This window comes from Cnephaeus nilssonii (assembly GCF_951640355.1).
Source record: "Cnephaeus nilssonii genome assembly, chromosome: 17".
Taxonomy (NCBI): Eukaryota; Metazoa; Chordata; class Mammalia; order Chiroptera; family Vespertilionidae; genus Cnephaeus; species Cnephaeus nilssonii.
In genome coordinates, this window is record NC_137088.1 from 28,964,748 (window position 1) to 28,991,024 (window position 26,277).

The 26,277-nt window shown below is 39.1% G+C and overlaps 1 protein-coding gene across 4 annotated transcripts in view; it reads left to right on the forward strand.

Moving 5' to 3' along the window:
• PPP2R3A (protein phosphatase 2 regulatory subunit B''alpha) overlaps nt 1-26,277 on the forward strand; it is a 148,724-nt gene that overhangs the window by 35,300 nt on the left and 87,147 nt on the right. For 3 of the 4 annotated variants that reach the window (XM_079795331.1, XM_079795329.1, XM_079795330.1), the window contains 2 exons: nt 1,904-4,347; nt 19,418-19,684. In XM_079795331.1, coding sequence (XP_079651457.1) covers nt 2,356-4,347; nt 19,418-19,684 — 2,259 coding nt within the window. In that variant the 5' untranslated portion in view covers nt 1,904-2,355. Of the gene's footprint in view, nt 1-1,903; nt 4,348-15,163; nt 15,477-19,417; nt 19,685-26,277 lie in introns of those variants that run through there. The other variant, XM_079795332.1, reaches the window with a different exon arrangement.

Below are 26,277 nucleotides of genomic sequence, written 5' to 3' on the forward strand. Positions count from 1 at the left end.
TTCTTCTTTGGCTTCTTTGCATTTTTACTTAAGAATTACTGGGCACTTCCTTTACTATGGAACTTCTTTCTGCTTCAGCTTCACCCATCCTGCATGCTATCTAGTTTAATGAGTCATCAAGGAAGTGGAGGATGAGACATAGCAACAAAGTTAAGACACCAAAGGGCAAGAAGAATGAGGGGTAACCTACCTGAAGAAAACCACAAAGAGAGAAATAAAGGAATATTGTTGGAATAAAACTAAATAAGACAACAGTAATTACAATAGTGTAAGACTGGCACAAAAACAGAGTAATCATTGGATCCAAAAAGCCAGGAAATATACTCTAACCAGTATAAGAATTCAACAAAAGAAAGGGTTCTTCATGAATTAATTGCATTAATTGACTCTGTATTTACTAAATCTCTAATGCCTAAATGAGCAATAGACAATTTACCAAAGAAGAAAGAGAATAAGCAAAACAGTTCTCTATGATTGAAGAAATAAAAATGAAAGCAGTGAAGTTCTGTTTCATTATTAAATGGGTAAAAGCTCTATTGTTGAAACATCACTACTGTTGATGGTGCATTGGTGCTATTGATCTCCTTCTTTACTGTCATCATCTCCTTGCTTTCATTGCCTTACTGCATCATTCTTGATACAGTAATATCACACATTCTGTCCTTCAGCAAACCATTTGAAATATATACTACATCTAAACATCTCCATTGTTATTCTCCTGGTCCAAGTCCCCTCGTCTTCTTACCTAATTTATTGTAATAGCCCCTAACTTTTTCCCCTGCTTCTTATCTTGCTCCTCTACAATCTCCTCTGAACACGATAGCCAAAATTACCAATTTAAAATGTAAGTCTGTTCATGTCATTCCTCTGCTCACTAGTCATCAGTTGTTACCAAGCTTGCTCAGAGTAAAGCCAAATTCCTCACAGTAGTCTACAGACACTGTATTTTTTAGATTCCCACCTTTCCTTTCTGACCTCATCTCCCACACTGCCCTCCTTGCTTTCTCTGCTCCAGTCATTTTAGCCTCCTTGTCATTTTAGTAAATCAAGCATGCTCCCACCTCAGGGCCTTTGCACTTAATGGTTAATCTGCCTGGTATGATTTAACCCAAAATACCTCCTCTCTTCTTTCAGGTCTCTGTTAATGAGTCAGTGAGGTTTTCCCTTACTGCCCTTTATAACACAGCATCCTCCCTTCCTTTCTAAACCCATTGCCCCACTTCCTTTTTCTCCATAGCACGTAGTACCATCTAAATTATATGTTTAAGCTCCGTATTCATAGCATTTAGCAAGTGCCTGGCACTCAATATTTATTGATTGAGTGAATACATTGATACATTGATTGAACCTTTTTGGAAAGCGACTACAACATGATTTAGAAGCCTTTTTTTTTTAAGTAAGAGAACAATTAAGTAAATGTTATCCTCTTGATGGTGAGAGAGAGAAAGAGATCCTGCATATGGCAGGATTTAAGAGTCTGGGATCAAGAACAGTAATGAAGTTTTGTTTGTTTTTCTTTCTTAGTGAGAAAAGAGAGGATGATGGGAGAATAATTTCCAAGTATAGAGGAACTTGTAGATCAAGAATAAGTATTAGTGTTGTCAAACAAGTACTTTGATGGAAGTACTTGTTAGTTTCATGTAAAGTGGTAAGGAGTGTGGGATAAGAAATACCAACTGGGAGGCAATTATAACAAGGCAAAGTTGAGATAATACTTCTCTAGGTAGTAAGGAGTGTAGGGTTTGATGAAATAAAGGCATGAATCAAAGATCAGCAGTCAGTGATAATGGCAAAGAATAAGGCTTGATAATTAACTACATAAGGGATACAAAGAAGAGGAAATGAAAGGTTCTCTTGGTATTAAAATATATTTCCTTTTAATTATTTTCTTTTTTCTTTACAGGTTTCTTCTCATTCACAGAAAAATGGATCATTTAAACCTTTGGAGGACTCAGTTATCACAACATTTCTATACTACCAACTAAGATTTACGACAATAAATTTATGACAATAAATTTGTTCATCATAGAATTGCTGAAGAACAGTTAATATAAAAAAGGATATTTTTTATAAAAATACTCCTAGAGTATCATGATATTACTAAATAAAACAAAAAAGCACAATTATTAAATTATTAGACTTGCTACTACAAGCACATATGTGCAATAGCTACTGTATCCTTACAGTTACCAAACCTCAAATTTGGATGGTTTCCCTTTGTGGGAAAGGTTGTTATAATTGCATGAAACCACTGAACATTGTCAAATATATTTTCAGCTGAGTGTCATTTAGGAGAATTTACTTGAAACAAGTTCTAGAAAATTTCAAGTCCCACCACTAAGTAGATTTAATATTATGGCAGCAACTTACAGACTTGTGGTTAGTACTGTGAACCACTACAGCAGTGTGGTGATAGACCGGCGTTTTGAGCAAGCTATACATTATTGCACTGGAACCTGTCACACCTTCGCACATGGAGTTGACTGCATTGTGGTACATCGTAGTGTCTGTGCAGACTTACACATCCCTGTGTCTCAGTTCAAAGATGTGGATCTGGACTCCATGTTTCTACCCCACGAGAATGTGTTTTCCTCAACTGAAAGTGACTATCCCCATCAGGCCCTCGCAGGCATACCCAGGGTGAAGAAAGGAACTACATTTCAGAATACCTGTAACTTAAAGGACATTGCAGGAGAAGCAATCAGTTTTGCCAGTGGGAAAATAAAAGAATTTTCCCTTGAAAAACTCAAAAACTCTAACCATGCAGCTTACAAAAAGGGAAGGAAAGTTAAGTCTGACTCATTTAATAGGAGGTCAGTTGATTTTGACTTGCTCTGTGGCCATTATAACAATGATGGGAACTCATCATCCTTTGGTTTACTCCGGAGTTCCTCCGTTGAGGAAAAATCTTTGTCCCATAGAAACTCACTTGATATGAATTTGACTTCGATGTTTCTTCACAACTTCTCTGAAGAAGACCTGGTTACTCAGATTTTAGAAAAACATAAAATAGATAATTTTTCTTCTGGAACAGACATAAAGGTGTGCTTGGACATCTTGCTGAAATGCTCTGAGGATTTGAAAAAATGCACAGACATTATAAAACAATGCATAAAGAAAAAGTCAGGGAGTAGCATCAATGAAGGAAATGGTAATGATGCAGTTTCTAGCTCTGAAATTGTCTATATGAATGTAATGACCAGGTTAGCATCCTATCTGAAAAAGCTACCATTTGAATTTATGCAATCTGGGAATAATGAGGCTATAGATTTAACAGAACTGATCAGTAATATGCCTAGTTTACAACTGACTCCCTTCTCCCCAATATTTGGCACTGAGCAGCCCCCTAAATATGAAGATGTTGTCCAGCTCTCAGCCCCTTACCCTGGACAGTTTCAAACTATAGAATTACAAGGTGACAAGCATAGTTCTAGGAAAATAGACACTGTAAAATCCATTCCAAACAACTCTACAAATTCTTTATGTAACTTAGAGATAAATGATCCCAGAACTCTAAAAGATGTCCAGCTTCAGTCACGGTCATTAACTGTGAATGCTTTAGGAAATGTTTCTTCTGGTGACCTAATGGAAACCCTTTATATTGAAGAAGAGTCAGATGGAAAGAAAGCAGTAGGTAAAGGACAAAGGGCAGAGAATGGACTCAGTCAGGAATTGTTGAAGGTAAATGAAGATAGAGCAGAATTTTCAGACCATGGTAGTCATCTTAAAAAATATCCTGCCTCACTACAAAATGAAATTGGTAAGATATTTGAGAAACCAGTAGTTAATCTACCTAAGGAAGATCTTAAGTCAAAAGTTCCTAAAGGTGAAGAGGAAGACCACAGAGATTTTATGAATTCTAACAGTAAGGAAGAGATAGATAAGTTGTTAATGGATTTGGAATCTTTTTCACAGAGAATGGAGACCTCTCTAAGAGAGCCACTTGCCAAAGGTAAAAACTCTAACTCTTTAAATAATCATGGTCAGTTGACTGATCAGCTTCCTGTAGATCTTGAGCCTAAATCTAAACTCTCTTCACCCATGGAAAAAGTCTCACCTTCCTGTCTAACAAGGATCATTGAAACCAATGGACACAAAATAGAGGAAGAGGATCGAGCCCTCTTACTACGAATCCTGGAAAGCATTGAAGACTTTGCTCAAGAACTAGTTGAATGTAAATCAGGCAGAGGGAGCTTATCACAAGAAAAGGAAATGATGCAAATTCTACAGGAAACCTTGACAACTTCTTCCCAGGCCAATTTATCAGTCTGTAGAAATCCTGATGGTGATAAAATGAAAGATACTACTTCAGTGGTTTTGATTCAGCAGACTCCAGAGGTGATCAAGGTAAGACCCAACAATTTTGAGTCCTGAAAGTCTCCAAAGAACTGTTTTAATGTTTGTAAAATTTATAAACAAAACTATTTTTGTTACCCATTCTCTGTTCTAAATTTCCTGCCCTACTCTAGGCATGCTCTCACTTAGTGGGAAAAACTAAAAAGCAAAGGCTATAAAGTCAAGTGAACTGGTTTCAGCTGCCCTTCCCACACCCTTCATCTTCTTAACTCTGTGACCAAAGGAAACTTACTTAGCCTTAATATCCTCATTTACATAATGGAAATAGTAAGGATCATGATAATGTGTGAAGCACAGCCAAGGTGCCTTACACAAAGTGGGCATTTAATATTAGTACTCATCCTCCCCAATCAAACAGTAGACCATTCATTACTACATGCCTGTGTAGACTATTAGGTGCAGTTTGGGGTACAAAAGAAAAGAAGACATGATTCTTGAAGAGCTTAAAATCTAATTGGAGAGCCCTGGCCAATATGGCTCAGTTAGTTAGAGTCATCCTATGTACCAAAAGGTTGCGGTTCAATTCCGAGTCAGGGCACATACCTAGGTTGCGAAAACAAAACTTAACAGTACGCGAACATGTAGGGCACTACTATGAAAGTATTGTTAGTTCAATCGATCTTCAAAGAAGGTAAAGACTAGAGTATATGAGATTTACTTCTCTCCCCCCCCCCCCCCCAATATATTTGTATTGATTTCAGAAAGGAAGGGAGAGGGAAAGAGATGTACGCCCCCTACTGGGGATCAAGCCTACAACATGTTCCCTGACCAGGAATCGAACCATGACCTCCTGGTTCATAGGTCTAAGCTCAACCACTTAGCCACACCAGCCAGGTGAGATTTGCTTCTTTATGCAAGTGCGAATAAATATCACCCTGGGGTCATAGGATAGAAGTATTTTCAAAAGGCTTTGAATCTACCTCGCTACTGACAGTATTGCTTTTGAATAATCCTAGAAAAATCTCATTTGTGTTTGTTTTAGCATAACAGGATTACTTCTTATTCATTTTGTATGTCCAACATGGGTTAACTAGAAACTCTGCTCCCCCTCACTCAAGGATCCAGGCTGATGGATACTTCATGTTCCTTTAGCTGCCCTATGGCCCCGTCTGGAATATGTGGCTTATGAGTTCACTGAGGAAGAGGAAGAAAGAGAGAGTGCTTTTAACCACCTTGTTCTACACATGACACACTTCCCTTCTGCTCACATTCCAGTGATTTCGATTTAAAGGCTAAGAAACACAGGGAAGCACGTAGAATATTCGGTGAGCAATATCTCTACCACATGAGTAACCATATATGTCAGTGTATGTGAATTCAGACAAAGGCAAATCAACAAAGCAAATTGTAAAATAATGATATGACTTACGTAGTGATATGTCCATTCATACAAAAATTATGAAGAAATATATTGATACACCAAATACCAATATTCAGAATAGTGATTAATCCCTGAGGGAAGGCAGAGAGACTGAACTGAGGGTACACAGGCAGCCTCAGTAGTATTAGTAATGTTATTTCATAATCTGGTATATAAGTATTTTGTCCTATTTTTATGCTTTTTTGTATATCTTAAACATAATATAGTAAGTTTTTAAGAAACAGTCAGATATTAGAGATGGCATATATGTGGCCACATTAAAAAACAATTACAGCCTGGCTGGTGTAGCTCAGTGGTTGAACCTATGAACCAGGAGGTCATGGTTTGATTCCTGGTCAGGGCACATGCCCAGGTTGTGGGCTTGCTCCCCAGTAGGGGGTGTGCAGGAGGCAGCTGATCAATGATTCTTTCTAATCATTGATGTTTCTATTGTCTCTTCCTCTCTGAAATCAATAAAAATATATTTTAAGAAAAACCAATTACATCTTTTACCATTTTCATTATAATATTTATTAAAAGGAAAAAAGATACATTGTGGTCAGATGAATAATTTTTGCTTCCTATTTGTTTTGTAGCTGTTGTTTCATGCACATTTTTAATTACCAGTGACACTAAAGTTTAAAACAGTACATACTTAAGGTTACTAGATGATGATTTGGGTCTAAATATCCTCAAACGCTCCCTGAACATTTCTGTGAAATCTATGTGTGAGTCTCAATTTTTGATTCACAAATGGTAATATCTTTTAACTTGGGTTAATGCAGAGGGGAGAAACTAAGGAAATTAATTACAAAAATAAGAAGAAAAGTCTTTTCATGTACATAGGCAATACTGATATGCTTAATATTTTATGAAAAACCTATATAGCAACCTCAGAATGATCATAATAAGAGCTAAGAGTTCTTTTTTTTTTATATATATATATATATTTTATTGATTTTAGAGAAGAAGAGGGAGAGAAACATCCATGATGAGAATCATGGATCGGCTGCCTCCTGCACGCCCCCTACTGGTGACTGAGCACGCAACCCGGGCACGTGCCCTTGGCCGGAATCGAACCTGGGACCCTTCAGTCCACAGGCTGACGCTCTATCCATTGAGCTAAACCAGCCAGGGCAAGAGCTAAGAGTTCTTGTGAGCTAAGGCAGGCTAAGGAATTTAGATGTATTATCTCACTATTTTGCCCCACAATATCCTATTTGCCCATTTTTTAAAAATGTCCATCTTCTCTGATGACTTATTTCAATGTCTCACAACCATTTTAACCAGAAACTCTTACTGTAAATATGGAGTTTTTAATTTTATTTCACCCTCTGCTTTCCTCATCTTTTGTGAAAAAAAAGGAAACAGAATTCTTCTAAAAGAGATGGGCTATAGAAAGCAGAAGATGTGAACCTGAAGCCAAGAAAAAGTCTCATGTGGCACCTTTCTTTGACCCTGGCTGACAGCTCATGAGCAGGTCCCCTGTAACACCCCAATCTAAATACAGCTACCTATACAATTTGCAATCACTAAGATCTGGAAACAGCCCAAGTGCCCATCAGCAGATGAGTGGATAAAAAAAGCTGTGGTACATTTATACCATGAAATGCTATGCAGCAGTAAAAAAGAAGAATGTCTTACCCTTTGAGACAGCATGGAGGGACCTGGGGAGTATCATGCTAAGTGAAATAAGTCAGTCAGAGAAAAACAAGTATCACATGATCTCACTCATATGTGGACTCTAAGTAACAAAATAATCTGATGAACAGAGTGGATCCAGAGACATGGATGCATGGAACAGAGTATGGAATCTCAGGGAAGGTGGGGGAGGGTGGATGGGTGGGAGGTAATCAATCAAGGACCTGCATGGCCCATGAACACAGATAATGGGGTGGTGCGGGTGGGGTGCCAGAGGGCTGGGATGGACTAGAGGTGGTCAATGGGGGGAAAAGGGGGATATAAGGAATACTTTCAACAATAAAGAATTATTTAAAATAAAATTAAATAAATACAGCTACCTAAAAATGTCACAGAGGCCTCTAAATGCGCTTCCCAGTTTTTTAACAAGTATGGACTGAAATCAAAATCTTATTAAAAGACTCTCCCTTCAGTCTTTTAAATAAGTTCCCATATCATAGAATAGCATAAAATTTGATGAGATTTCTTTTTGATAAAAGTGGAAAAAGTAATTCATGAAAAGCTAATTTAAAGAGACAATATTTAATGCAAGAAAACAAAATCATTCCTTGACTCAGTTCTCCCTACTTAAAAAATTTTTTTTCTTTTTTGTTTTTAATTTGTTTTTATTGTTGACAGCATTACAGATGTCCACCACTTTCCCCCTTTGACCTCCACCTGGCCCCTATGCCACCCCACCCCAGGCCTTTAAAAAACAATCCTTGAATAATATAAAACCATTCTTAGCTCCAAGCCTGACAAAGGCAGGCAGTGGGATAGGTTTCAAAATAGTTTCACAAGTGTGAACAGTATTTGTTATCCACAATGCAAACCTGTATTGGGAGAGGGAGCCAATTAGAAGATACTAGGAGGATATTGAAAGATTGAGAAAGAGGATATTGGTCTAGATCAGAAGTTAGCAACCTGTGGCCCATGGGCCATATCTGACCTCCTGTGCCTGTGTTTGTAAATATTGTAGTTACCCTTTTAATAACCCTGTAGTTTTAACTGTGTGGACCCACTTATAAACAGATTTTTTTCAATAAACATATTGGAAAAATTTTTGGAGATTGGTGACAATTTGAAAAAATTCAAAGATGAACTGCAAAGCTTAGAAATACTGAAAAATTAAGAAAAACTTACGTATTTCATAAATGCATAAAGTATATGTAGATACTAGTCTATTTTATCATTTACTACCATAAAATATACACAACTGTATTATAAAAGTTTAAAATTTATCAAAACTTTCACACACACTTACAGAATGTTCACGGTGCCATTAGCAGTCAAGAGACATGTAAACAAACGTTACATGTTATTGGTAAGGCTTCTGGTAAACAGTAGTCTATTAAATCGTTACTGCATAAAATTAATTGTAGTACATGCTGTAATACTGGAATAATTTCGTAAATACCTCCTGTTGTTCTTGCGGTGAGCCCAAGTGTTGCGAGTATCTGCTTAAAATGCCTATGATGTTAATCATCTCCATGTGAGCAGTTTGTTTCTCCAGTATATTGCATATCACAGTAAAAATTGATCTTTCGCAGTTCTCACCTATTTTTCGTGTTAATGCAATACCGCAAACCTTGAATAGCACCATGGGACCCAAAAGAAATGCCACTAGTGATGCTGGAAGTGCACCCAAGAAGCAAAGAAAAGTCATGACGTTGCAAGAAAAGTTGAATTGCTTGATATGTACCAGAGATTGAGGTCTGCAAGCTATTGTTACCTGCCATTTCAAGATAAATGAATCCAGTCTAAGGACCATTGTAGAAGAAAAGGAAATTGATGAAGCTGTTGCTGCAGTTACACCAGCAGGCACAAAAGTCCTGCACTTTTTGTGAAATACCTTTTATCTCATATTGAAAATGCAGCTTTTATGTGTGTGCAGGGTTGCTATAAGAAAGGCATACCTCTGTATACTCTAATATGATTAGAGAAAAATCAAAGTCATTATATGACAAAGCAAAAGGAAGGTAAAAGACCTAAAGCTGGAGAATTTAATGCTAGCAATGGATGGTTTAATACTTTTATAAAGCGGTTTGGCTTAAAAAATGTGAAGATAACAGGAGAAGCAGCTTCTGCCAACCAAGAGACAGCAGACAAGTTCCCAGGTGCCATTAAGAAAAGCATTGAGGAGAAAGGATATCTGCCTGAACAGGTATTAATGCAGACAAAAGTGCTCTATTCTGCTGGGAGGGAAATGCCACAAAGGATATTTATCAGTAAGGAAGAGAAGGGAGCACCAAGATTTAAGGCAGGAATGCATACGTTAACTCTATTGTTTTGTGCAAATGCAGTGGGGTTTCTGATTAACTGTCCTTATCTATAAAGCTGCTAACCCCCGAGCCTTAAAAGGAAAAGACAAACACCAGCAGCCAGCTTTTTGATTATACAACAGGAAGGGTTGGACAGCAAGAATCCTTTTTCTGGACTGGTTCCATCAATGCTTTGTCCCTAAAGTCAGGAAGTACCTTGCTAGTAGACTGCCTTTTAAAGTTCTTTTGCTATTGGACATTGCCCTTGGCTACCCAAAACCCCATGAGTTCAACACCAAAGATATTGAAGTGGTCTGCTTGCCCCAAACCAACGAATTCTGATTCATCCTCTACATTTGGGGGTCATAAGGACCCTTAAGCCTCATTACCACATGGTACTCTATGGAAAGGATTGTCAGTGCTACAGAAGAGAACCCCATTAGAGAGAACATCATGAAAGTCTGGAAGAATTACACCATTGAAGATGCCACCATTGTTATACAAAAAGTAAAGCCATCAAGCCCGAAACAATAAATTCCTGCTGGAGAAACTGCCCTGATGCTGTGCATGACTTCACAGGATTTACGACAGAGCCAATCAAGGAAATCATGGCAGATTGTGGATGTGGCAAAGGTGGATGGTGAAGGGTTTCTGGATATGGATCTTGGAGAAATTCAAGAGCTCATAGACTGCATTCCAGAAGAATTTACAGAAGACGACTTGATGGAGTTGAGTGTTTCTGAACCAGTGTCAGACTACAAGGAAGAAGACAGAAGAAGCAGCCAGAAAACAGTTGATATCAGTCAGGCAGAAGATTTCTGATTATTCAAGACTTCTTTTGGCTTTCACTGTATGGACCCTTCTATGGTACAGGCACTGAAACTAAAGAATATGGTGGAAGGAGGATCGGTACCATATAGAAACATTTTTAGAGAAATGACAAAGCAAAATAGACAAAACTACATTATATTTCTGTAAAGTTACACCAAGTGCGCCTGCCCCTCTCGTGCCTCCCCTTCCACCTCTTCTACCTCTACCACCCCTGAGATAGCAAGACCAACCCTTCCTCTTCCTCCTCCTCCTTAACCTATTCAACATGAAAAAGACAAGGATGAAGTTTTTATTTTTTAATATATTTTTATTGATTTCAGAGAGGAAGGGAGAGGGAGAGAGAGATAGAAATGATGAGAGAGAATCACTGATTAGCTGCACACTCTCTAGTGGGGATTAAGCCCGCAACCCAGGCATGTGCCCTGGCTGGGAATTGAATCGTGACCTGATTCATAGGACAGTGCTCAACCACTGAGCAACACTGGCCTGGCAAAGATGAAGATCTTTATGATTATCCAAGTCCACTAAATGAACACCAAATACTCACTCATGTCATAGTTATTAAATGTTTTGTTGTGTATACATGTGTCTTCGTTGAAAATCTAATAACTACGGCAACAACTGTATGAGACATTTCTGTGTTATCATCATCATTGCTTAAGTATTCATCATGTAGAACATCATGTGCAAGATTTGTATGGCAGTGAATAGTCTACCTTAATAGGTATAAAGTGAGTAATATCCTCTCTAATAAAATGGTAATATGCAAATTAACCATCACTCTGCTACATAAGCCACACCCACCAGCCAAGCCACGCCCACCAGCCAATCAGGGCAAGTATGCAAATTAACCCCAATCCAAGATGGCTACAGCCACAGAGAGCAAGGTTTCCTAGGTAACAGAGTAAGCCAAGCTTTCCATAGCCGTTGCAGGCCTAAGCCTCCACTCAAGCTACAAAGTTTCAATTATAGAAGGTAAACAAATTCAAACAAATGGCGGCAGAATGGAGCTTGAGAGAGCAGGCCAGGGTTGCCGCAAGCAACAGGGGAAGCAAAGCTGGCCGGGCTCACCCGCTTAAGGCAACAAAGTTTCAATTGTAGAAGGTGAATTAACTGCCACAGAAATGGCTGCCGGAGCCCCAGGCTTGGCTCTGCTCCAGGCTACAAAGTTTCAATTGTAGAAGGAAAATAAATTCCAGATACCAGGGCCTCCCCTTGGGTTGCCAGGGGGCGTGGCTGGCCTGCAAACCACCACAGGCCCCTCGCTCAGGCCACCCCACACCCCAAGGGAACCCCCACCCTTATCTGTGACACCCTTCAGGGCAAACCAGCTGGCCCCCACCCGTGCACCAGGCCTGTATCATATCTAATAAAAGAGTAATATACAGATTGATCATCACTGCAACACACAATATAGCTGCCCCCATGTGGTCAAAGATCCTGCCCCCATGTGGACACAAGATGGCCACCACAAGATGGCCAGCAGGAGAGGGCAGTTGGGAGGCACCAGGCCTGCAAGGGAGGGCAGTTGAGAGGGACCAGGCTTGCAAGGGAGGGCAGTTGGAGGTGATCAACCCTGCAGGAGAGGGCAGTTAGGGGTGACCAGGCTGGCAGAGGAGGGAAGTTGGGGGCAAACAGGCTGGCAGGGGAGCAGTTAAGCATCAACCAGGCTGGCAACAGAGTGGTTAGGGGCAATCAGGAAGGCAGGCAGGCAAGCAGTTGGGAGTCAGCAGTCCTGGATTGTGAGAGGGATGTCCGACTGCCCGTTTAGGCCCGATCCCACCAGGAGTCCCAGATTGGAGAGGGTACAGGCTGGGCTGAGGGACAACCCCCTGCCGTGCACGAATTTCGTGCACCGGGCTTCTAGTTGAATATAAAATAAATGTGTTCATTTTCTAACTGTTTTATAACTTTGCTTTCAAAAAAAATTACATTACTATACAGTATACCTCTCTCTAATAATTGGAGAAATTGGGTATCAGCCTATCATTACTAGAAATAAACAGTGTTTCCAATACTGTATTATGAATATGACTATAATACTGTTTGCCATAAAAATTTTATAACCATTAGTGTATAATCTATGCTATTGTAAAACAATTGTATTGATTACAATAGGCTACCATAAAGCAATCATATTGCTGCTGCTTCATTATCAATGCACAAATCATCATACCTGCTCCTAGAACATCTATCCCCAAGTTTTAGGAACACTGAGAGGCAAAAATAAAAATACTAGATTTATGGGTTCTTTCTGTTATTAGTCATGGAATGTGTTCCTATCATTTGGAGGCAATTGAAGCAAGACACAGAAGTGCTTATTAGATCTGTTTTGCTGCAACCAGTGAAGTTACCAGTAAGCCTCAAGGATTAGGCCAGGAGCAAAGAAACTATAGATAAACACCACCACATGGCCTTCTCCCCCTACTCCAGTGTATCACTGTATAAGAGTAAAATAACATTAATAACACAAGACAAGCTATTAATTAAACATTAAAAAAAACAAAACACCAGGTTAGAGCATAAAAGAGAAGGATGTTAAAGTTTAGGATTAAGATTAATTAGCTTGTAATCATTTTCTTCTCAAAGTTTATTTACAACGATATTTTAAACAAAGTCTATAATTCCATGTTATTAACTTTTTAATCTACTCTAACAGAGCCAAGGTGAGAAAGGCTTTTTAAAATTGAGATATAGCCCTAACCGGTTTGGCCCAGTGGCTAGAGCGTCGGCCTGTGGACTGAAGGGTCCCAGGTTCGATTCCGGTCAAGGGCATGTACCTTGGTTGCGGGCACATCCCCAGTAGGGGGGGTGCAGGAGGCAGCTGAATCGGTGATTCTCTCTCATCGATGTTTCTAGCTCTCTATCCCTCTCCCTTCCTCTCTGTAAAAAATCAATAAAATATATTTTTAAAAAAATAAAATAAAATAAAATTGAGATATAATTCACATAGTATACAATTCACCCTTTTAAAGTACACAATTTTTTGGTTTTTAGAATTTTCAACAAGATCATGCAACCATCAGCACTATGTAATTCCAAAACATTTTCACCACCTCTACCTTCAAACCTGTATTTATTAGCAGTCACTTCCCCTTAGCCCCTGGCAACCACTAATCTACTTTCTCAGGAAGGGAATGAAAAGTCACCCCCTGAAGCCACAGGTTGGTGTTGGGAAGAGGGTGAGCTTTAATTGAAAAAGCATTAATTACATCATAAGCCAAAAGTCCTAGTGGCATTCATAACAATTTTTTTTGGTGCTATAATTTGGAGGTAAATAATGCAGGAGGAAAATAGATTTCTAGGCAAAAAAAATAAGGAAAAAAACAGGAAAGCTACCTAGCTCAAAGAGTGAACATTTAAGCCCAGTGAGAGAAAATTGTGGGGGTGAGGGGTAGGGGCCCATTGAAGCATTAGCCAGTGGTTTCCATTGTAATCCTCTTTCAACCATATTGGAAGCTTTCAGGTAAGATTTTGTTGGAGTGGAGAATTACATACCTTAAAAAGGAAAAAGAAATTTAAAACCTCAGGTTTAAACATATAAGCCAGGTGTACACATTATAAAGTGTCAGAATGTCTTGAAAGGAAATCAAGAAAAAAAGCTAACTTAAGTTGTAGGAAACAATTGAATTTAATTCCTTCTAAATTAGACAAAGATTTAATAGAAGGGAGTTGTGAGATGTTTTGGGTTTGGGGGTTTACTTGGTAATGCTATTTGGTTTATATTTTCTAGAAGTAGAAAATAAATATTGACTGAATAATGTGGTTGATCAAAAATAAATATTGAAGTCTAAATGTTAAACATGAGAGAGTACTTGAAGAGTCTCTTGTAAATAACTCTATGAGGCAGAACTTTAATATATGATAAAATAATAGAATATTTTTAAGATCAGATGATTTGTTTAAAGCGCCTTGAAGGGGAAAACAGCCACAAATTAAAAATGTAGTATATCATTGCTATTTGATCAGCTTTTGTACCTTAATGGTAGCCAAATTGCACTCACTTATATGTATCAAAAGCTGCTTTCTTGTGGCATCAATTGTTCCACTTTCCTAACTAACACTTTGACAATATATTTTCAAATGTATCCTGATCTAGAATCACTTCCAAAAAGTATTTTTGATTAACATAGTCTTCTGCAAACAAACTAAAAGGATTTGATTTTTAGATCTGACACCAACAAATATCTTCGTATGTTACCACTTGAGGATGAAATTTTGTTTTTCTCCATATTTTGACTGGATATAACTAGAGATTTCTGGATATTTGCTTCCCTTCAAATAAAAAATAAACTATTCTTAAAATAATAGTTTCAAGTTTGAAGTGCAGCTTTTTCTTTTTTTATAAAATATTAAATAGCAAAATCAAAAATGTTCTTTCTCTTTTGGTTTGAGGAGAAAGTATCTGAATTGATACCTCACATACTCTTGGTTTAAGAAGTTAGCATTATCTGAGAAGTCGCTATTTTTAGGTCCACTGTAATGTTTCTAACTTTGGCGCTCAGAGTAGTGGATGCTTCCTTTCCCATAAGGCTCTGTATTCTCACCAGGTGCAGGTCAATTTGACATAAAGCTACCTACGAGGAGCAACAGGCCCATTACAGGCCGTATTTCTAACTTGAAAATTATGAGCAGGTACTGGGATCCACCGGCTGTATTTGGGAACCAGCTGCATGTCAGTACAAGCATGGATTGTGGTCTCTGGAGGCTGGGAGAGCACAATGCTTGAGCTTAATTTCTTTGGAAGATAAGAAGAAAAAAATACCTTTCTTCCTGACAAGATTGACAGCGTATTAAATCTGACTATCTTCAGAAGTGTGCTGGACAGTTGCTAAGTAAACATCCACTTTTCAAAGATGATGATCAAGGAAACATCTCTACGAAGGGACCCGGATTTAAGGGGAGAGTTAGCTTTTCTGGCAAGGGGCTGTGATTTTGTTCTCCCGTCACGTTTTAAGAAGCGGCTAAAGTTATTTCAGCAGACACAGGTTTGAAACTTGGGTGTTTCTTTTAAACTATTTTCATTACTAATAAAACCACCCAATGAACTAACTTACAAATAATTTTACAGCTCACTTGATATTAGATCAAGGAATTAATCTGTGTCCTCTATTCAGCTATTTACAGAAAGCTATTTGTAGAGAGATTCCAACAGGTTTAAAAATAGACCTTCTGGACCTGAGTACAGTACTCACATTTTTCTCTGTAGAGAGGGAATCCAGTTTTAGAGACAATAAATACAACTTAACACATATTTTACAATTTAGGTGTGTGTGGGGTAAAATTTTTGTGTTAAAACTCCTGTTTGTACTTTGAATCAACAGGCTATGTTTGAATTAACATACATCTGTAATTAATTTTTTTTAAGTATAGATCCTGTTAATCCTTTTTTTCTTTGAAGGAAGAACTAGTTTTATATTTAGACAATTGTATGTATGATATTTTCCCTTTTAAGTGTTAACATCACTTTTATTAAAGAGTAATAAAGGGTGGCAATTAACTTCTGGGTGGTGAAAGAATGTCCTCCCTCAGCAAGCTGTGAGATTGAATCATTTCTGCCCGCAATGACTACTTTGTAGAGCCCTTGCTAACTTGCTTACACTGTTATGGCCAGTACCTCACAAACAAGTACCTAACACTGACTAATCAAGGGCCATACAAATGATGACCATCCAGAACCCAGCAACAAACCATAGTTTCATAGTTACTCTGACCCAGAGTAATTTCAAATTATTTGATTGGACCATATTATTTTATTGGAAGGTGTTTTTTAATAGCTCAAAAATGATCAAATATTGGAAATGCTACAGTGGTATAATAGTATAATGATACTATTCAGAAGGAATCTCTAAATGATACTGTGTTCATAAAGGGCAAGGCTGAAATGGAGAATGAGATACTTTTACCCAGCTAATTCTGTTTTAGTGCTGTTCCTAGATTTTAGTGAAACAATTTTATTCAAAGTGAGCAGATGCTAAACTTGCTGGTAAATCTGGCAAAATTTATATTACTGTGTTTTGTTTTATAATGTTTGTAAAGAGTCAGTTTTATTAAACTACATTAAAGTTTAAATTCAATGGAAAGTAAATTGATACAACTGAAAGTTCACAATATGCATCCTTTATATTTTCCCTTTTAAATATTAACATCATTATTATTAAATGTGTAGCAACCAATGAATTAATAAATAGTTGCCTATCAGTGAATTGCTCTGTGTTAGGAGATACACTTAAGGAAGGTAAAATAGACTATTATATAATCAAATATTCCCATTCAAATAAAAACTTTGACAGATAGCCAGGGTTTGTTCTGAATGTCACTTATTTCTGTCAGAGCAAAAGTGTAGAGTCAACATTGAAGGCTTTCCTTTAAACCTTCCTCGCTAGCATGTGTTCATTAGACTATTGGGTTTCATCCTCACTGGCACCAATGGTCTTAATCCTACAGTCATAACTGCTCTGGATGTCACACATGGGAAATATTTTGGGGAAACAAATAATTTTGGTGACTTGTATGCTTGCCTCACAAATCTTTTTTAGCATAGAATAATATAAACGAAATAACACTAATATAAATAACCTAGATAAAGACCTGAAGAATTATATGCCTTATTTTAGAAGTTTAAGAACAATTTCTATTGTCATTGACTCAAGACTATGTAATATTTGCAGATTTAGCACTAAAGTAGAGAGAAATGTTTACTTAGAATAGATTATCAGTTAAATCAAAAGTGGTTTGTAAACTTTAAATTCTTTATAAATGTGATTATTTTATTTATTATTGAATCTGCAGAACCATGCCAGGTTATGTTTAATGTTTTAAGATTACCTGCCCTTTAGCTTAAATAAGGACATATCGTACCCAGCACTGTTTTGAACCTTTTACCTGTGTAATTTCCTTGCTTTTTACTCCTGTAATTTCCTTTAATCCTCACAATAACTTCATAAGAAGTAAGGATTTTAATCTGTTTTATTACTGAAATTCCTGAGGTCATAGGGCTACTAAGCCATCACTGTTTTCTGTTAAGTTTTTCATCTTTCATTGGTACCACTTCCCTCTATGCAATTTCTTCCTGGACTTCTACTTTACATGGCCTACATCCTGGTACTGCAGCAGCGGCTTGGTGTGACCAACTGGCCTTCATAGCCCCAGTAGTAGTATAATATATGAGTAGACTCCACTCTTTGTATTAATGTCAGGTATTAACATGAGAAATGAGTCATGTATAACAAAAATAGGAGATTCAATCATATTCATGTATTTATGTGAATGAATCTTCCTATAATACTCATATTTTTCAAAGGTAGCAAAGATTTTTGTCCTTAATCTATATATCATGTTATAAGCCCTATGTCAAAAGGAAATATGATAGATTTACTTACAGATAAATTATTATTCAAACTTTAGGAATGGCATTAGGATAATTTAAGGAAGAACACTCAAGCAATATTTTGTGTTCACAGTGAATTTAAAATCTAGTTGGTCAACAGTCATGCCATCTTTTATACTTTATATGGCATCTAATAGTGTCATGCTCATAAGCCTTGATAGATAATTGGTCAAAATTAAGAGTAGAAATTTAAACTCTGAAAATCTTCATGGAATCTTTTTACTTTTTCTTCTAGGACTCTCTGAACTAAATTTAGTCTTCATTGATAAAATAAACTTCTCTAATTGAATGGATAATCTTCATCTCCCTGTTACTCTCCACCCCCTTTTTATACTGTCCTTGCTGTAAACTATTTAAAGTATAAATGAGTTAATAAGCAGTAAAGTAAGTTTGGCTGTGATGAAATTAAGGACCATGATCTTTGCCTATTAGAATGTACCAAAAATGAGAGCAATTTATATCCTGGAAAAAATGGCACACCTCTAGTGGCAAGTAAATTGGCCTGATAGAAGACATTCCAAAACAAAAATGCTTTAATTTTCTTAAAGACGTTCTCTGCATCAGGGCTGGCAGTGATTCCACCTAGACAAATTTAAACTAGAGAAGAAAGTGAAAGGACACTCCCTCCAATAGACTTTAGATCTACATAATTAAAAATTTATTCCATCTGCCTATTGAAGGAGAGAGAAATGCACAGGAAGACCAAGAACAGTCTTGAAAAGAATTTACTAATCCAGTTCTAACAGACTAAGAATACACCTTGAGCCGAGACCGGTTTGGCTCAGTGGATAGAGCGTCGGCCTGCGGACTGAAAGGTCCCAGGTTCGATTCCGGTCAAGGGCATGTACCTTGGTTGCGGGCACATCCCCAGTAGGGGGTGTGCAAGAGGCAGCTGATCGATGTTTCTCTATCATCGATGTTTCTAACTCTCTATCCCTCTCTCTTCCTCTCTGTAATAAAATCAATAAAATAAAAAATAATAAAAAAAAAAGAATACACCTTGAGATTCTTAATATGTCAGCTGACATTGCTCTTAAATGTCTGCCATAGCCCGGCTGGCATGGCTCAGTGGTTGAGCGTCAACCTATGAATCGGGAGGTCACTGTTGGATTCCGGGTCAGGGTATATGCCCAGGTTGTGGGCTCTATCCCAGTGTGGGGTGTGCAGGAGGCAGCCAATCATAGATTCTCTCTCACATCATTGATGTTTCTATCTCTAGCCTTCTCCCTTACTCTCTGAAATCAATAAAAAAAAATATTTTAAAAAGACGTCTGCCATATAATTTATGGGAAATGTAGGATTTTTAAGCATGAATTTATATAAATTCAGGCATTGACAGATGGTTGATGTATTAATATATTTAGTATGGATAAGCATTCCCTAGAAACATGCTTGCCACCCTCTAGAGGAGTGAGCTCTTAATCTCTGCTGTCTCTAATTGTGACTTATTTATACCTAACCTCTTATTACTGGTAAGAACTTTCAAGAAATATATGCTGTTTATAATTTTTGTGTCTCATATTCACATTTTCCTTCCAGATTCAAAATAAACTAGAAAAGAAGCCTGGAACCCCATTGCCACCTCCAGCCACCTTTCCAAGTGCTCCCCAACCTCTCTCTCCTGTTCCTCATGTGAATAAGGTTGTGAACGCACCATTGTCCATAAACATTCCACAGTTCTACTTTCCTGAAGGACTCCCAGATGCCTGCAGTAACCATGAACAGATTCTAAGCAGGATTGAAGCTGCTTTCATGGATATTGAAGATCAGAAAGCAGATATTTATGAAATGGGAAAAATTGCCAAGGTAATACAACTACTAAATGATGTATTTTTGCCCTTCCCTAGTAATCCCAATCTCCCTCTCTTCACTGCCTCTTTGCTCTCTGTTTTTAAGCATGCATAGGGGTTTTCTTCCCATGTTGAAAAAATGTATTTGATCCTGATATATCTTTAGCTATGGTCCTATTACATGGAACTGTTAAGTTTGAAGAAAACCTTAGTGGACTTCTAGTCCAGCTTCTCATTTAATATAGGAATTGCATCCATGATATCACTGACATACAAATTCATTCTCTGTTTGAATGCTTTCAGTGACAGGAAACTCACTATTTTACCAAGCAACCTATTTCATCATTAAATATAGCCTTACTTGTTAGACATAAGTCCCTTGTGTTGAATACAAATACTATTTTTTGTTCTCACCCAATAATCATAACTCTTTGTCCTGAAGCCAGATCAAGAACAACTAGGCCAGCTCAACACAGTAATTCTACTCAGAAATAAATGGATTTTTCACTAAGAAGCAAGTCTTTGATACTTTCCAGTATATCCAACTGCTTTTAAGATCTTAGCTCCTAATGCCAGGACTACTATAAAATCTTTAGTAACTGGATTCTATGCCTCTAGCCTTCTCTTAGGACAGTTACTACTGAGCGTGACCATTACATTATATTTGATCATGCCATTTTCCACCTCAGCAATATTCAGGGATTCCTAGCATTCATAGTAGTGCTTTCTTTTGGTTGGGTTTTATTTTTATCATGTACATGTGTTGGAGAGTCAGATCATGTCTGGGAATTTAGCAGTGATTTCAGGCTGTGCTTTAAGAGACAGAGGGATTTGGTAGGCTAAGAGCTGCATGTGGACAAGTAGGAGACCAAGTGGGAGCTCCCAAGACCCCCTGCACACTTACACTGGGAATGATTTCCCCTGCTTTTAGGAATAATATTTAAAAGTTTGAAAACTTAATATTGAGGATAAAACCCAAACTACTGTTCTGTGTGTGAGTCTGAGTCTGACCCACTTGCCCTCCCACAGGCACATCTCTGCATTTGGGCTCTCAGTTCTCCCCTCCAAAATGGGCTTCCACTCCTCAGCCCCCATGTCACCTATCCTGTATGTCTTTGGAGAAGTCTCTAAATCCCCACTTCTGTCATGCCCTGTTTTCTCCCCTACCTCTAACTTCAGAACATTTGTTACTACTGTTAAATAATTTGTAAATTTAGTTATTTTAAGATAAATGAAAAGGAATTCTTTCATTCCCCTTTCTTCACTCCTAATCTTAGAAATTATTTGTTGATCCCTTAGATGTTTCTAATGAAAAACAGACTCTTTCATTCCAGAAATAAGAGCTCACCTGTTTTCACTCTCTTTTACATATTAGGAAACTGAAGTCCTGCAATACTTACCTGAAGTCATAGAACTGGTGCATGTCGGGAGACAAGTCCTCTAACTCTTAGCACTGTGCTATTTCTGCCATGTGTTATCTCCCCTGAACATAGGCTAACATACCATTACCTAACTTTCAGTGATAGCCACCCTAATAAATTATAACTTCTTTCAGGGCATTGGCATTTTCTTACCTGAATCTTTGAGAAATAGCTGTTGTAGGAACCAAAATGGTGAGTTATCTAAATGGGCTAGAAATATTAATCTAAATCCAAAAGATAGAATTTGGCAAGGATGAATGAAGTCTGCATGTGGAGATAACATGTTAACCAAATAAATGCCGAACAGGGTATTTCTAACATGGCAACAGCGTGTGTGAGAGAGACAGAAGTTTTTCATGGACTGCTTCAGACAGGCAGACAAGAAGAGACTGTCCAGATTAAGGGACATAGTTGTTCCCTGGTGCTGTGCTGGGCTCACCACACCTGGAGAGAGAGCCAGTCCAGGTGATTAGCACCTCACTGTCAGAGACCTGCTCCCTGCTCTATCTTGAATTCAGGTCTTCTGGGTTGACCTTCCTCCTCTGAATATTTCCAACCCCTGACTGAGGAGCCTGTTTTGGCCTTTCTGCCCCTACTCCATGGTTCAGTGGCTCTCTAGCACTCAACAGATTCAGAAAAGAGAGCAGAAAGCCTAAGATGGTCAAGGGAGGTACAGGAAAGAGTATAATCAAGTCAAGGATAGGTCTGTGCATGCTGGGGAGTCAGAGAAAGGACTTCGCTATTTATAGGCAGTGAGGATCAATCAGTATGCCAGGAAAACTGCCAGTGTTAAAGCAGACAGCATAGAAAAGTTTAAAAAGCTAGAAAATTATTTTGTTTAGTAACAGTCATTTACATAACAATTTGTTCTTTATACGTAATCATCATGTGGCACAGTAGACAGTATACATACATGGCTGATTAACTTGTCTGAAATGTACTTGATTGTAGCCCTAAATTCCGTGTATGGGTGCCAAGCATTGGTGTTCATTGCTCTTAGACCTTAATTGTCGGTTGAAGTAGCAAGGTAAACTGCTCATACCTTTAAAAAGGTAAAAATAACATTGCACATAAAAGTGAGAGTGTGTGTATAATGAACTCAGGAAATATCACAAGTGTATTGGTTTACATTGTTTTGTTTTGGGATTATTGTATCAGCTCATATTATTGGATTTTGTCTATTTTTAAAGTCATTTATTTTAAAAATTCACTTAATTGTGTCTTCCAGTTAGCTAATCCTCATAAAACCAGCTTTTACTTGGCTGTGGCAGTCTGTTAGCACTCACTAAGCCATTCTTACTTTCAGCCATTCTTTACTGTGCTGACCGCTCTTCTCTGCCACTAGACAGGAACTATGCACCTGCATACCTTGCACTCTATGCTTGTGTTCTCACAAGATGTGATCATGTGAAAAGGAGAAGAAAGACAACCTTTAAGGGACATTGAGGGGCGAGGTGGTTGGAGCAATAAATTAACATTTTTATGGATTCTTGTAGTTTATAAAGCTACTAGAGGCCCGGTGCACGAAATTCGTGCACGGAGGGGGGTTGTCCCTCAGCCCAGCCTGTACCCTCTCCAATCTGGGACCCCTCGAGGGATGTCCGACTGCCCGTTTAGGCCCGATCCCACTGGGATCGGGCCTAAACGGGCAGTCGGACATCCCTCTCACAATCCAGGACTGCTGGCTCCCAACTGCTTGCTTGCCTGCCTGCCTTCCTGATTGCCCCTAACCGCTTCTGCCTGCCAGCCTGATCACCCCCTAACCACTCCGCTGCCAGCCTGTTTGCCCCCAACTTCCCTCCTCTGCCGGCCTGGTGCCTCCCAACTGCCCTCTCCTGCTGGCCATCTTGTGGTGGCCATCTTGTGTCCACATGGGGGCAGGATCTTTGACCACATGGGGGCAGCTATATTGTGTGTTGCAGTGATGATCAATCTGCATATTACTCTTTTATTAGATAGGATAGAGGCCTGGTACAGGGGTGGGGGCCAGCTGGTTTGCCCTGAAGGGCGTCCCGGATCAGGTGGGGGTTCCCTTGGGGTGTGGGGCGGCCTGAGCGAGGGGCCTGTGGTGGTTTGCAGGCCGGCCACGCCTCCTGGCAACCCAAGTGGAGGCCCTGGTATCTGGAATTTATTTTCCTTCTACAATTGAAACTTTGTAGCCTGGAGCAGAGCCAAGCCTGGGGCTCCCTCCGCGGCCGGCAGCCATTTGTGTTGGGGTTATAATTGAAACTTTGTAGCCTTAAGCGGGTGGGCCCGGCCAGGGTGTGCGGAAAGCTTTGCTTCCCCTGTTGCTTGCGGCAACCCTGGCCTGCTCTCTCAAGCTCCATTCTGCCGCCATTTGTTTGAATTTGTTTACCTTCTATAATTGAAACTTTGTAGCTTGAGTGGAGGCTTAGGCCTGGCAAGGGCAGGCGGAAAGCTTGGCTTCCTCTGTTACCTAGGAAACCTTGCTCTCTGTGGCTGTAGCCATCTTGGTTTGGGTTAATTTGCATACTCACTCTGATTGGATGGTGGGCGTGGTTTGTGGATGTGGCTTGTGGGTGTGTCGGAGGTATGGTCAATTTGCATATTTGTCTATTATTAGATAGGAGGATTTGGAAGGCCAGCTTGAATTGCAATATACTTTTAGTGACACTTAAGTATAACTTTAGAGGCTGTGGTCTGTTTTTTTAAGTGAAAAGAAATCTCTGTGTTATGAAGTCTACATCTGTTGGTGAAGTTTAGCTTATTCACCTTGGACCTCAAACAGTGCTGGAGAGATTAATGCCCATTCTGATTAAATGCTCAGTGTGCAGTGTATACTTTTTTCCACAGCTTTAAGTGATGATGGAGAAGTAATGAGAGAATGAATCTAAGAGGGGCAAAGGCAGTGCAGGAACAGAAACTGAGGAACAGTAGGAAAAGCATTTGTCAGAGACTGAGCCTCTAGCAGGAAGTTGCGGGGGGAAATGAAACTATCTTCTGAACCATACAAAGCCCCCCAGCTCCTCTTCTGGTTGATGTAGCGTCTTTTTTTTTTCTCTTTAAATATGTTTTTATCGATTTCAGAGAGGAAGGGGGAGAGAGAAAGAGAGAGAGAGAGAGAGAGAGAGAGAGAGAAACATCAATGATGAGAGAAAATCATCTATCTGCTGCCTCCTAACCGCCCCCTATTGGGAATTGAGCCCACAACCCAGGCATGTGCCCTGACCAAAAATCAAACCGCAACCTCTTGGTTCATGGGTCAACACTCACCTACTGACCACACCAGCTGGGCTGATGTAGCATCATCTTGAGTCATTATACCTGTGTCCTGTAAAGTACCCTCTATACCTTTAGTTCTTCATCTGAAGAATGGGATAAAAATACCTGCCCTCACCCTAGCCCAGTGGTCGGCAAACTGCGGCTCACGAGCCACATGCGGCTTTTTTGCCCCTTGAGTGTGGCTCTTCCACAAAATATCATGTGCAGGCGTGCACATGCAGTGCTATTGAAACTTCGTCGCCCATGCGCAGAAGTCGGTTTTCGGCTCTCAAAAGAAATTTCAATCGGTGTACTGTTGATATTTGGCTCTGTTGACTAATGAGTTTGCCGACCACTGCCCTAGCCAGTTTGGCTCAATTGATGGAGCGCTGGGCTTCGGACTGAAAGGAGTTCAATTCCAGTCAAGGGCACATACCTGGGTTGCAGGCTCAATCCCTGGCCCTGGTCAGGCGTGTGTGGGAGGCAACCAATCGATGTGTCTCTTTCACATCAATGTTTCTCTTTCTTTCCCCCTCCCTTCCACTCTCTCTAAAAATCAATGGAAAATATCCTCAGGTGATTAAAAAAACACACAAACACCTGCCCTCTTCAACCTGGGGAATATATGAGGACCAAACGAAGTAACAAGATGAGACATTTTAAAATGTTAAAGAACATTGCAAATATTGGTGATTGTATTTTCCTGTGTGTATTTAGACAACCTTGCTTTCAGCTCTTTATGTTGTTAGACCATTCTTAGATCAAATTATAGGTGTTACGTTTCCTTTGTTCCAATGACTTTGATTGCCACATTGACTCTTGCCTGCTCCTATAAACCTAAGTTTCCTAAACCCATTTTCTTTATCTCCCTGAACACCCCCACTTGTCATCCATCCTCTCTCTCCTTTGTAAAAAGTCTTGACCCTGGCTTGTTTTCGCCTCTGTTATAAAAGGCTGTATTCTGTTGCCCTCATATGAATATCATTTACTTTTTTAGATTCTTATTAATCTCCTGATTACCTTTATCTTAATTCTTTGTTTTTAAGCAGATGCAGGCCAACCATACTTTTTTTTTAATAGCCAAGGTACAATGTCTATAGTCCTTGCCATTCACTGCCCCTTCCCATTTTTTTCCTTTGGCATTTTCTCCAGGAATCTGATACACTAACACTTGTTTACTCAGGGTACCCTACTATGAGCAAAATAGGTCAACCCTTTTCTTTTTTCTTTTTTCTTTTTTAAAAATATATTTTATTGATATTTTACAGAGAGGAAGGGAGAGGGATAGAGAGCTAGAAACATTGATCAGCGGCCTCCTGCATACCCCCTACTGGGGATGTGCCCGCAACCAAGATACATGCCCTTGACCGGAATTGAACCTGGGACCCTTCAGTCCGCAGGCCGACGCTCTATCCACTGAGCCAAACCGGCCAGGGCAGGTCAACCCTTTTCAATCCACTTTAAAACATCCATTCTCTATCTTATCTCTTAGGATTTTGCCTTTGGGTCATAATAAATGTTTGTTAATCTCAGTGGCTTATTACTCCTTACAAGCTGACATATATGTATTTCAATAGGAGTCCAAGGGAATAAATGTTGTAAATAGCCGCACGGGAGGCAATATGCAAACAGCCTTTGAAAGTGTTCAGCTGGGGCTGGTGACCACTTCTCAAGGTTGAGCTAAAAGATTCCTAGTCCCTTCCAATTCTGAAAAATCCATGAATGACTAATGGTGGGAGTTTCAAGAACTTTGGCAAGTCAGTTCTAATCTCTCTGTGGACTTGCTGTTTGTGGCTCTGCACCCCCACCTTCTTAATACAGGCTATTCTTTCAGCTTCTCCAGCAGTTGCCAATTGCCTGTCACATCTGAGAGCATTTTCTTGGCAAACCACCATTTTGCATGAAAGGGAGGCTTGGGATTGGGGAAAGTGGATTTAACAGTTTACAACCCAAAATATATTAATTG